General features: G+C 44.3%; 1 protein-coding gene across 1 annotated transcript in view; it reads left to right on the top strand.

Moving 5' to 3' along the window:
* Positions 1-12,872, top strand: part of LOC141148240 (uncharacterized) — a 140,933-nt gene that overhangs the window by 80,569 nt on the left and 47,492 nt on the right. The window contains exon 3 of the mRNA XM_073635494.1: positions 5,018-5,150. Within this exon, the coding sequence (XP_073491595.1) occupies positions 5,018-5,150 (133 nt within the window). The remainder of the gene's footprint in view (positions 1-5,017; positions 5,151-12,872) is intronic.

The raw sequence follows: 12,872 nt of genomic DNA, 5'->3' as shown, positions 1-12,872 counted from the left end.
CTTCTAAAGCTTCACCCCTAAAGGCCCGCTCGGTCCCTGGCTTTACTTACAAGGCTGCTCTGCAAGCGTCATCTCCGCTGGTTGGATCCCTGATTTGATCACCACCTGAAGTTTCCCAATTCTCCACCGTGCCCCTTCAGTGAGAATACTGCTCTGGTACTTCCTTCAGTTACTCACTGTGGTCCCTGGTAATAAGGTGGTTGGTCCCTTAGTAGTGACAGCTTCCCTTCTACCTCCGACAATGATAGGTTCTCCGGCCGGCAGAAACTTCACTTCTGGTTGAATTGGAAGCCGCAATCCCAATCCTGCGCTGCTCTCTTGCTTCTGGATAGACCCTCAGACAGCCTAGCAGCCATACGCCCCTGGGATAGGCCCAATCTCCAGCCTAGCAGCCCGGGGCACACGACACATGTCCACCCAGACAACCGTCCAGGTGGCACAGAACATAGATCACATAGACTCCACCCGAATATATAGGCTCACAGCAGGCCAAGGGATTCAAGAAACCCCCCTACCCATTGGCTGAGACACCCCACATACCCATAACCTAACCTTGAGTCGTCCTTCTCATATCCAGTACCACCAAGTGCCCAGCCACATAGTGGTAGAAGAGAAAAGCACAACTAGGCTAAACTTAGGGAGAAATCAATGGATCTCTAATGCAGCGTACACACGGACAGACTTTTCAGCAACAAAAGTCCGACAGTCTTTCTGACAGACTTTCGATGGACTTTTGACGGACTTCCGACAGGCTCAGGCTTTTGAACGAACGCACTTGCCTACACACGATCACACCAAAGTCCGACGGATTGGTATGTGATTACATATGACTGGACTTAAATAGGGAAGTTGATAGCCAGTAGCCAATAGCTGCCCTAGCGTTGGTTTTTGTCCATCAGACTAGCATACAGATGAGCGAGCGGACCTTTTGACCGGACTCGAGTCCGTCGGAAAGATTTGAAACATGTTCCAAATCTAAAGTCCGTCACATTTTCGACCGAAATAGTCCGCTGCAGGTCCGATGAAGCCCACACATGATCGGATAGTCCGCCGGATTCGATCCATCGGACCAGTCCATTCGAAAAGTCCGCCCGTGTGTACACGGCATTACAATTAACCAGGGTAACTACTCCTGGCAAATAAATTTGTGAGGAGCATCCCTGACTAAACTCCAAGGTGCTACATACATAAGGAGGAAGCATTGTGTAATTTACAGAAGATTGCTGGGAAGGTTGATAACATAGTTTGATATTTCAGTCCAGTGCACAGGAAGTAACAAGTACCCTGGATTCCTGTCAGGATCAGCAGGCATTTTTTTTTGTATTTGCTAAAAAAGGTGTTTAGCCTCAAAAAAAAAAAAAAAAATAACTGCAGTCCCCAGATCTGTCACCAGGACTGGTAAGCTTCAATATATTACATTTTTAGATGTACATTAAAGTTGATTCCCACTTCAAAAAAAAGCATCAAATCTACTGTTTAAATTACACAAATTTGAGACTATATATATTTATTTGTCCTCTCTGTGTACTCCTGTCTGTGTGCTGTAGTCATGTCTGTGTACTCTTCTCTGTGTACTCCTGTCTGTGTACTCCTGTCTGTGTACTCCTGTGTGTGTGCTGTACTCCTGTCTGTGTACTCCTGTCTGTGTACTGTACTCCTGTCTGTGTGCTGTACCCCTGTCTGTGTACTCCTCCGTGTGTACTCCTGTCTGTGTGTTGTAATCCTGTCTGTGTACTCCTGTCTGTGCACTCCTGTCTGTGTACTCCTGTCTGTGTACTCCTGTCTGTGCACTCCTGTCTGTGTACTCCTGTGTGTGTGCTGTACTCCTGTCTGTGTACTCCTGTCTGTGTACTCCTGTCTGTGCACTCCTGTCTGTGCACTCCTGTCTGTGTACTCCTGTGTGTGTGCTGTACTCCTGTCTGTGTACTCTTGTCTGTGTACTGTACTCCTGACTGTGTACTCCTGTCTGTGTACTGTACTCCTGTCTGTGTACTCCTGTGTGTGTGCTGTACTCCTGTCTGTGTACTCCTGTCTGTGTACTGTACTCCTGTCTGTGTACTCCTGTGTGTGTGCTGTACTCCTGTCTGTGTACTCCTGTCTGTGTACTCCTGTCTGTGCACTCCTGTCTGTGTACTCCTGTGTGTGTGCTGTACTCCTGTCTGTGTACTCCTGTCTGTGTGCTGTACTCCTGTCTGTGTACTCCTGTGTGTGTGTGTGTGTGTGTGTGCTCCTGTGTGTGTGTGTGTGTGTCTGTGTGCTGTACTCCTGTCTGTGTGTTGTACTCCTGTCTGTGTACTCCTGTGTGTGTGCTGTACTCCTGTGTGTGTGCTGTACTCCTGTCTGTGTACTCCTGTCTGTGTACTCCTGTGTGTGTGCTGTACTCCTGTCTGTGTACTCCTGTCTGTGCACTCCTGTCTGTGTACTCCTGTGTGTGTGCTGTACTCCTGTCTGTGTACTCCTGTGTGTGTGCTGTACTCCTGTCTGTGCACTCCTGTCTGTGTACTCCTGTGTGTGTGCTGTACTCCTGTCTGTGTACTCCTGTCTGTGTACTCCTGTCTGTGTACTCCTGTGTGTGTGTGTGTGTGTGTGTGCTTCTGTGTGTGTGCGTGCTCCTGTGTGTGTCCTGTGTGTGTGTGTGTGTGTGTGTGTGTGTGTGTGTGTGTGTGCGCTGTACTCCTGTCTGTGTACTCCTGTGTGTGTGCTGTACTCCTGTCTGTGTACTCCTGTGTGTGTGCTGTACTCCTGTCTGTGTACTCCTGTCTGTGTACTGTACTCCTGTCTGTGTACTCCTGTGTGTGTGTGCTGTACTCCTGTCTGTGTACTCCTGTCTGTGTACTGTACTCCTCTCTGTATTGTCCTCCTGTCTGTGTACTCCTGTCTGTGTGCTGTACTCCTGTCTGTGTACTCCTGTCTGTGCACTCCTGTCTGTGTACTCCTGTGTGTGTGCTGTACTCCTGTCTGTGTACTCCTGTGTGTGTGCTGTACTCCTGTCTGTGTACTCCTGTGTGTGTGCTGTACTCCTGTCTGTGTGCTGTACTCCTGTCTGTGTACTCCTGTGTGTGTGTGTGTGTGTGCTGTACTCCTGTCTGTGCACTCCTGTCTGTGCACTCCTGTCTGTGTACTCCTGTCTGTGTACGCCTGTCTGTGTACTCCTGTGTGTGTGCTGTACTCCTGTCTGTGTACTCCTGTGTGTGTGCTGTACTCCTGTCTGTGTACTCCTGTCTGTGCACTCCTGTCTGTGTACTCCTGTGTGTGTGCTGTACTCCTGTCTGTGTACTCCTGTGTGTGTGCTGTACTCCTGTCTGTGTACTCCTGTGTGTGTGCTGTACTCCTGTCTGTGTGCTGTACTCCTGTCTGTGCACTCCTGTCTGTGTACTCCTGTGTGTGTGCTGTACTCCTGTCTGTGTACTCCTGTGTGTGTGCTGTACTCCTGTCTGTGTGCTGTACTCCTGTCTGTGTACTCCTGTGTGTGTGTGTGTGCTCCTGTGTGTGTGTGTGCTGTACTCCTGTCTGTGCACTCCTGTCTGTGTACTCCTGTCTGTGTACTCCTGTGTGTGTGCGCTGTACTCCTGTCTGTGTACTCCTGTCTGTGTACTCCTGTGTGTGTGCTGTACTCCTGTCTGTGTACTCCTGTCTGTGTACTCCTGTCTGTGTACTCCTGTGTGTGTGCTGTACTCCTGTCTGTGCACTCCTGTCTGTGTACTCCTGTGTGTGTGCTGTACTCCTGTCTGTGTACTCCTGTGTGTGTGCTGTACTCCTGTCTGTGTACTCCTGTGTGTGTACTCCTGTGTGTGTACTGTACTCCTGTCTGTGTACTCCTGTCTGTGTGCTGTACTCCTGTCTGTGTACTCCTCTGTGTATTGTCCTCCTGTCTGTGTACTCCTCTCTGTGTATTGCACTCCTGTCTGTGTACTCCTGTCTGTGTACTCCTCTCTGTGTATTGTCCTCCTGTCTGTGTACTCCTCTCTGTGTATTGTACTCCTGTCTGTGTACTCCTGTCTGTGTACTCCTCTCTGTGTATTGTACTCCTGTCTGTGTACTCTTGTCTGTGTACTGTACTCCTGTCTGTGTATTGTACACCTGTGTGCTGTACACCTGCCTGTGTAATGTACCCTTGTATGGGAAGTTGTGCACCTTCTCATGTATTCCTTGGGCCTCACCTGCCATGAACATTAAACAAAAAAAAATAAAATAAATGAGGGTCCTAGCTTGGCAACCTGAGGATGATCTCACAGTGTCTCTCCTCACTTCTTCTCAGAGTCACTGAGCTCAATGGACAGCTTGGAGCCTTGCACCAATGGTAAAGTACCATTGGTCCAAATTGTCCAATAAAAATGCTGCAGTGGAGGCCCGCTTCTCACTGCAGTGTCATAGAAGGGGGCGTGTGTCTAAAAGACAAATTCTCCCCTCCAGCCCAGTCCACTTAAATCGTTTGGTAACCCTCCAAAAAAAGAATGTATCCTGCTCCTTTAAAGCATGTTATATGTCACAGTGCTTGTCCTGTGCCATTCCCCCCCCTGTAACACCTTATTTTTTTTAAACACTTTTTTTTTAAGTTTCATGAATTAAAAAAAAAAAAAACACTGTTAGCCCAATTTTTTATTTTTTTTTTGCAAAATGTGAAAGATGATGTTATGCCAAGTCACGCTTTAAAATTGCGCACACTTGTGGAATGGCGCAAAACTTCAGTACTTAAAAATCTCCATAGGCGACGCTTTAAATTTTTTTACAGGTTACATGTTTAGAGTTACAGAGGAGGTCCTGTGCTAGAATTATTGATCTCGCTCTGACGATCGTGGCGTATGTAACCTGCGTGTATCTGGCTCTGATACCAGCCACTCACCTCACCGCACCTCCCTGATTCCTTGTGTGCTATGCAGCTGTGCTTCAGCCTTTGAGTTTTCCTCCACTTTAGCTCTCAGGGATTATTCGATTTTGGCCTTGTAGAGAAAATACAAGTACAATTTTCATCTGAAACTTTACAACTGTTTGAAAATAAATGATGATTGCTTTGTAGGAAATTTGGTGCGGCTTGATGAAGAGGTTGAATGGTGTGATGACTTTCAGAAAAATTTGGACAGACTATTGGAGCTGAACATAGACTCTGACTTTGGAAAATCGGATTTCATTGTGCCGATCTTTGTACACAGGTAAGTAGAACAAGTCAGAAAAGAATGAACAACATTTTTTCATGTGCCTTAGAAGATGTACAGTATGTAGATGCACTAGGACACTGTACAATTCTGGAACCACATTAGAGTAGTGACATGGCCGGCCAAGGTAGTATTTATATATCTACATCTGCAACCTCTTGAAACCATTTAAGGTCGAACTTCAGTATATTAGTATCACAAGAAAAATACTTAACTTAAAAAAACATATTTTTTTTTTAAACCAATTAAAAACATATAAGAACATAAAAAAAGTTAAAAAATGTTCATAGAATGCACATACACTATGTCAAAAGTATTGGGACACCTGCCTTTACACGCACATGAACTTTAATGGCATGAAGCTGTTATAGCTGCAAAGGGCAGGCCAACTCAATATTGAACCCTACAGACTTATGCCCCGTACACACGGTCGGACTTTGTTCGGACATTCCGACAAAAAATCCTAGGATTTTTTCCGACGGATGTTGGCTCAAACTTGTTTTGTCTACACACAGTCGCACAAAGTTGTCAGAATTTCCGATCGCCAACCACGCGGTCACGTACACCACGTGCGACGAGACTAGAAAAGGCCAGTTCAGAACCAAGCGCGGCACCCTTTGGGCTCCTTTTGCTAATCTCGTGTAAGTAAAAGTTTGGTGAGAGACGATTCGCGCTTTTTCAGACTCGTGGCTTTCAGATCGTTTTCTGCCGTTCAGTTTGTGCTTGTGGGTTTGTATCTGCTCTTCAGTGCGTGCAGCAAGTTCCGCGTGACTTTAATTAGTCATTGTATTCTTGTTCATTCGTTACTGTTTTTCAGGTCGCTCTTCACAGGCCTTGCTGTTCTTCAGTGCGTTCTGTTACTTCGTTCTGAGCAGCCGACCATTTTCTAGCCATGTTGCGTATGCGTACTCCTCGTAGAGTTCGTGCTGTGCGGGGGCTTGGTGTTGGGGTCCTGACCTTGACACAAGTCCAGTCCATGAACAGGGTGGGGAGGAGTTCATGGACCAAGAATTGGTTGCTTCAGCGTGACCAGTTCTGTCACATGCCTTTGCTCTGTGAGATCCGTGAGAATAATCCTGATGATTTCAGGAACTTTCTCAGGATGACGGACCCTGTGTTTCACCGTCTGTTGGCTTCGCTGACCCCTTATATTAGCAGGCAGGATACCTGCATGAGGCAAGCCATCACTCCGGAGCAGAGGCTCTCGCTACCCTGCGGTATTTGGCTACAGGGAGAAGCCTGCAGGACTTAAAGTTCTCAACAGGCATCTCCCCCCAGGCTCTGGGGATCATTATCCCAGAGACCTGTTCTGCCATCATCCAGGTCCTGCAGAAGGAGTATATGAAGGTAAGATTTTTATCCTTAAATATCACATTTTATTGTATTGAATGTTTGCTAATATATTGTATTTCTTTCCTCATTCCCTAATTACCATGATTGTAATATGCTGTGAATGTCCCCTTTGTCCTCATTCATGCTGGAATTTTATGTAATTATTATTTTAGGTCCTTCATACATATTTGCCCTTCAATAACCTTCCCAGCATGGTGTCTCCTGGCCCTATATTCACCTCATGTAGTCACTTAACAATGTATTTTTTCTGCTCCATAGTAGTGCTTTACCCCAAACACCCCCTAAAATGTTTTGAAATGTTATTTTTGCTTTAAATTCTGGCAGAGTGCCAGAGGCTTTTTTTTGGTGGTGTCCCCAAAAATTTTTTAGTAACCCTCCCTTCCCTGCAAAGTCAGCTGATCCCAATTCTCTATCCTCAGTCATCTATCTGCTGACTTTGCCAAACCCATACACACTATACCCATCTCTTTACTGGTCAGATTTATGGATGAATTCCCCAAAGCATGTAGTGCAAGGGCCTGCCTGTATACTTTCAAATGGTACTGTTTAAAGTTTTTGTATCCTATTATTATCTTGATAGGTAATAGCAGAATGTCCAAATGTCCTCAAATGTGTACAGTGTGTATTTATATCTTTGTATTATGACACTTCTTACCTGTCCAGTGGGCTGCCAATAGTGTAACTAAGGAGGGGCTGTTCCAAGTAATACCCATTATTTAGGCATTCATCTCTCAATGAAGTGAAGAGGGTTACCTGTCCAAAATTTCCACACACCCCCTATAATGTTAGAAATGGCCCATGAGAGGGGGGGAGGGGGAATATGATAGGTGTACCTTATACTTTGGCGTTGTTAAATTCCCCTTAATAAATGCTATCTGGAGGTTGCCCCATAATGTTTGTGCCTAATCTGCTTGCCATGTTTCTGAGAAAAAATAATAATGTTTTATTTTTTCCCTCAACAGTTTCCTTCCACGCCACAGGAATGGCAGACTGTGGCCTCCCACTTTGCCCAGCGGTGGGACTTTCCTAACTGCAGAGGGGCAATTGATGGGAAACACGTCCACATCATCCCACCACCCAACTCGGGGTCGTACTATTTCAACTATAAGGGGTTCAATAGTATAGTGATGTTGGCGGTGGTATCGGCTAATTACGACTTCCTGTATGTGGACGTGGGGAAGAATGGCCGGATGTCCGATGGTGGAGTCATCGCCCAGACGGAGTTCTACAGGCGTCTCCAGAATGGCAGCTTGGACTTACCAGCTCCAGAGGACAATGTGGAAGGACTCCCATTCGTGTTCGTTGCTGATGAAGCGTTTGCGCTGGGGGACCACCTGATGCGGCCATTCCCGATGAGGACCCTCACCCCGGAACAGAGGGTTTTTAATTACTGGCTGGCCAGAGCCCGAATAGTGGTGGAGAACACATTTGGAATCCTGGCCAGCCGGTTCCGCCTATTTCTGACACCCATCCATATGGCGGAGTATAAACTGAACCATATTATACTTGCGTGATGTATTCTCCATAACTTTTTAAGGAAACATTCGGCCAACTATGCTGGCTCAGTTGGGCCTGAGGCCGGAATGATACATGAAACCACACTGACGGTGCTTGAAAGCAGCCGTCCTGGCTTGCCCTCCCTGAGTGGCCGTGATGTCCGGTTATGCTACCTGGAGTTCTTTGCGGGTAGGGGGGCCATCAATATACCAGCAAATATGTATAGCCTTTTTATAATAAAAAAAAAAAGAAATTCTTTGTGGACATTTACTGCTTGTGTTTGTTTTAGCTGACCCTGACAGAAATGTGTTGAGTGCAGAAAATGGCGTGATTGTGTAACCTTATTATACAAAGCACTGTGGGCTGTTATTTACTAAATGCAAAAACACATTTCACTACAAGTGCACTTGCAACTGCACTGAACCTGCACTTGTAGTGCAAAGTGGATTTGCCCTTAGGAAATAACCCCCATTTTCGCTGAAAACAGCAATTACATCACCCCAAAAGTGTTGTAGTGTTGAGACAATAATCCACACATTCTTGATTAACCAACTTTTTTATACCTGCACAATCACATTGGGTAATAAATTTAAAAGAGCGAGCAAACCTCCTGGATGGCTTAACTCCAATGTAAAAATGCATATACAAGCAAAGGAGAAGGCCTTCAAAAAATACAAGGTTGAGGGATCATCCTCAGCATTCAGAATTTATAAAGAATGCAGTAAGAAATGTAAGGGTGCAATTAGGATGGCTAAGATAGAACATGAAAGACACATAGCGGAGGAGAGCAAAAAAAAATCCCAAGAAATTCTTTAAGTATGTAAACAGTAAAAAAGGGAGGACAGACCATATTGGCCCCATAAAGAATGAGGAAAGACATCTGGTTACAAAGGATGGGGAGATGGCAAAGGTATTGAATTTATTCTTCTCCTCAGTCTTCACGAGTGAATCGGGGGGCTTCAGTAACCAAAACTGCAGTGTTTATCCTCATGACACAACACAGGAAGCACCTACATGGTTAACAGAGGACGGAATTAAAATTAGACTTGAGAAACTTAACAATAATAAATCACCGGGACCAGATGGCTTGCATCCGAGGGTACTTAGGGAACTCAGTCAGATGATTGCCAGACCGTTGTTCCTAATTTTTACAGACAGTCTATTGACTGGAATGGTACCAGCTGATTGGAGAAAAGCCAATGTAGCACCAATATTTAAAAAGGGCCCAAAAAACATCCCTGGGAATTACAGACCAGTTAGCCTAACATCAATAGTATGTAAACTCTTGGAGGGGATGATAAGGGACTATATACAAGATTTTAGTATTAAGAATGATATCATTAGCAGTAATCAGCATGGATTCATGAAGAATCGTTCTTGCCAAACCAATCTATTAACCTTCTATGAGGAGGTCAGTTGCCATCTAGATAAAGGAAGGCCCGTAGACGTGGTGTATCTGGATTTTGCAAAAGCATTTGACACAGTTCCCCATAAACGTTTACTGTACAAAATAAGGTGTGTTGGCATGGACCATAGGGTGAGTACATGGATTGAAAACTGGCTACAAGGGCGAGTTCAGAGGGTGGTGATAAATGGGGAGTACTCAGAATGGTCAGGGGTGGGTAGTGGGGTTCCCCAGGGTTCTGTGCTGGGACCAATCCTATTTAATTTGTTCATAAACGACCTGGAGGATGGGATAAACAGTTCAATCTCTGTATTTGCAGACGATACTAAGCTAAGCAGGGCAGTAACTTCTCCGCAGGATGTGGAAATCTTGCAAAAAGACCTGAACAAATTAATGGGGTGGGCGACTACATGGCAAATGAGGTTCAATGTAGAAAAATGTAAAATAATGCATTTGGGTGGCAAAAATATGAATGCAATCTATACCCTGGGGGGAGAACCTCTGGGGGAATCTAGGATGGAAAAGGACCTGGGGGTCCTAGTAGATGACAGGCTCAGCAATGGCATGCAATGCCAAGCTGCTTTTAATAAAGCAAACAGAATATTGGCATGCATTAAAAGGGGGATCAACTGCAGAGATAAAACGATAATTCTCCCGCTCTACAAGACTCTGGTCCGGCCGCACCTGGAGTATGCTGTCCAGTTCTGGGCACCAGTCTTCAGGAGGGACGTACTGGAAATGGAGCGAGTACAAAGAAGGGCAACAAAGCTAATAAAGGGTCTGGAGGATCTTAGTTATGAGGAAAGGTTTCGAGCTCTGAACTTATTCTCTCTGGAGAAGAGACGCTTGAGAGGGGATATGATTTCAAGTTACAAATACTGTACTGGTGACCCCACAATAGGGATAAAACTTTTTCGCAGAAGAGAGTTTAATAAGACTCGTGGCCACTCATTACAATTAGAAGAAAAGAGGTTTAACCTTAAACTACGTAGAGGGTTCTTTACTGTAAGAGCGGCAAGGATGTGGAATTCCCTTCCACAGGCGGTGGTCTCAGCGGGGAGAATTGATAACTTCAAGAAACTATTAGATAATCACCTGAATGACCGCAATATACAGGGATATGTAATGTAATACTGACACATAATCACACACATAGGTTGGACTTGATGGACTTGTGTCTTTTTTCAACCTCACCTACTATGTAACTATGTAACTATGTAACACATGTGCATTTACCAAAGGTTTTTAAAACAAACCAACATGTTTGTTGTATAACAATTTTTGGGGTGGCATTATCAAAAATAGAAATGTCCATTTACGATAAAACAGGCCTGTGTAAAACCAACAAGAAAGACAAAAAACTTGAACTTACAAAGTTCACATATGGTAAAACTTGAAGCCAATATCAGACATGAGTATTTAGGAACTGTGTTTGATATTGCGTTCAGATGGGGGAAAATCACCCCTGGAAAAGCCAAATTTGGAAGATGCACACCAATTTACGAATGTCAACATGTGCTATCTGCCATCACGGGGGATCAAGGGACGTGTTTTGGGGGAGCAAGCCCTTCCTCACTGCTACTTTATAATTGAGGAAGGGATTGCACCCCCAAAACGCGTCCATTGATCTCCCGTGATGGCAGATAGCACATGTTGGCACACTGTGTGCATCCTCCAAATTCGGCTTTTCAAAACATTGCAAAAAGATTTAAAACATTGGACCACAATCCAAAAAGTGATTTTGTGGGGTTTTAAATTCGCCCCAAAACATCAATGATCTTATTATTTTTTTGAACCACATCATTTATTTTTTTCTGGATGTTTTGCAATTCTACATTACACCCCATGATCTCCCCGATCAGGTTCTGGGCACTTTCTGATGTGAAAGGATCTCGATCCCTAACATCACGATCACCTAAAAAGAGAAAAACCAAACAAAAACAGGTATCAAAAATCTGCCACCATCCATCTCTTACCTGAGTCTGTGGTCGCAGACACTCAACTGTTGTGGTGCCAATCTCCACCACATCTTCTTCCTCCTGCTCTTCTTGGGTTGGGGGTATTTCACCTTCTTCTATAGGTGGGGGGTCTGTGGTCTCCTCGGATGAGGGGTGTCCTCCGAGTCTTTTCTCCCCTATGTAAAACAAAAATGGTATAATTAGCACACAGATATTTGATGGCAGAACTAGAAATAGGAAACATTGCTTGGAAGTGGGGTACAATTGTCTATTTTAGCCGAGTTCAAAGATGTCGTTTTTTTATTGGCCTTTGTCAAGCTGCAATACTTTACCTGTTTAGTACAGGCTTCACATATGTAGCCCCCCCTATAGTATACACTGGAGCACCTGTGTGGCCCCTCTAATAAAAATGGTGTTCTTGTGTTCCACACTAGTGCTCCAGTGTCCAGATGTGAAACCAGCTGCTCAGTGTCCTCTCCTTACACACAATCTAGTTTGCATTTCATTCTAGTAACAAACCCATCTACACAAACAAATATTTGGCATCCAAGTAGGCCCTAAAAAATATGGGAAAATGCATATGGCCTAAACAATGGTGTTTTAGAGGCCGAAAGAAAAATGTTTGATACGAACGAATAATGGGTCCATGAACATTTAAAGGTTACAATTAAGAAAAGCATATGGAGCAGCATGAACGTAATAAAGACAAAAAGAATAGGAACACAGCACAACTACTTACTTTTTTGCAGCACTCTCCGGATCTTTCTGTACTGCTCTGGCTCTCTTACAGTAATTTCAGGTCCGACCACCGCTTCCTTAGCTGATCTTTCGATCGTCGTTCCCCTGAAATTCCTGTGAAGACTTTTGACCACTTTCGCAATGATCCTGGCCTTTCTGATATTGGGGTTGGGGTAAGGCCCATAATGCCCGTCATAGTCGGCCTTCTTCAGGATGTCGACCATCTCCAATATCTAAACAATATAAAAAACAGTGTAGCGCTGGACTAATAGGAAAATGCATATGTTGATATATGCGAGTATACCAGGACCCGTAAAATGTGTGGGTAAGTGGGTGATATAAGAGAAAAAACCATATAACGCTAATCTAAAGCAATCCGGTGCACATATGTATGATTTGTGACACTAAAAATTAATCAGGTGTACCTGTATATATCTAAAAACGAAGAGTGATGTGAAAATATATATATATATATAATTGACTTATGTGAGTTATATGAACCAATGTATCAGCAAAAAATAGGGTCAATAATTTACATCAACATGTGGTAAGAAACTATGTCAACCTATATACCGTTGGTTGATCCTTATACTTAATAATCACAACAATAGTGAAAAATTGAAATAAATAAATTAGGACAGTCCCAAAGGTTGTTATGCTATAAACAATAAGTCCCAAGACATAATGAAACTCCAATATAAATTCTGATTCAATATTCCACCGCAGCTGTTGCCCACCACCAAAGGAATAAAGTTGGAGGCTTACCGG

The sequence above is a fragment of the Aquarana catesbeiana genome, linkage group LG06 (assembly GCF_042186555.1).
Source record: "Aquarana catesbeiana isolate 2022-GZ linkage group LG06, ASM4218655v1, whole genome shotgun sequence".
Lineage (NCBI taxonomy): Eukaryota > Metazoa > Chordata > Amphibia > Anura > Ranidae > Aquarana > Aquarana catesbeiana.
This window is presented reverse-complemented; position numbering and strand designations above follow the sequence as displayed.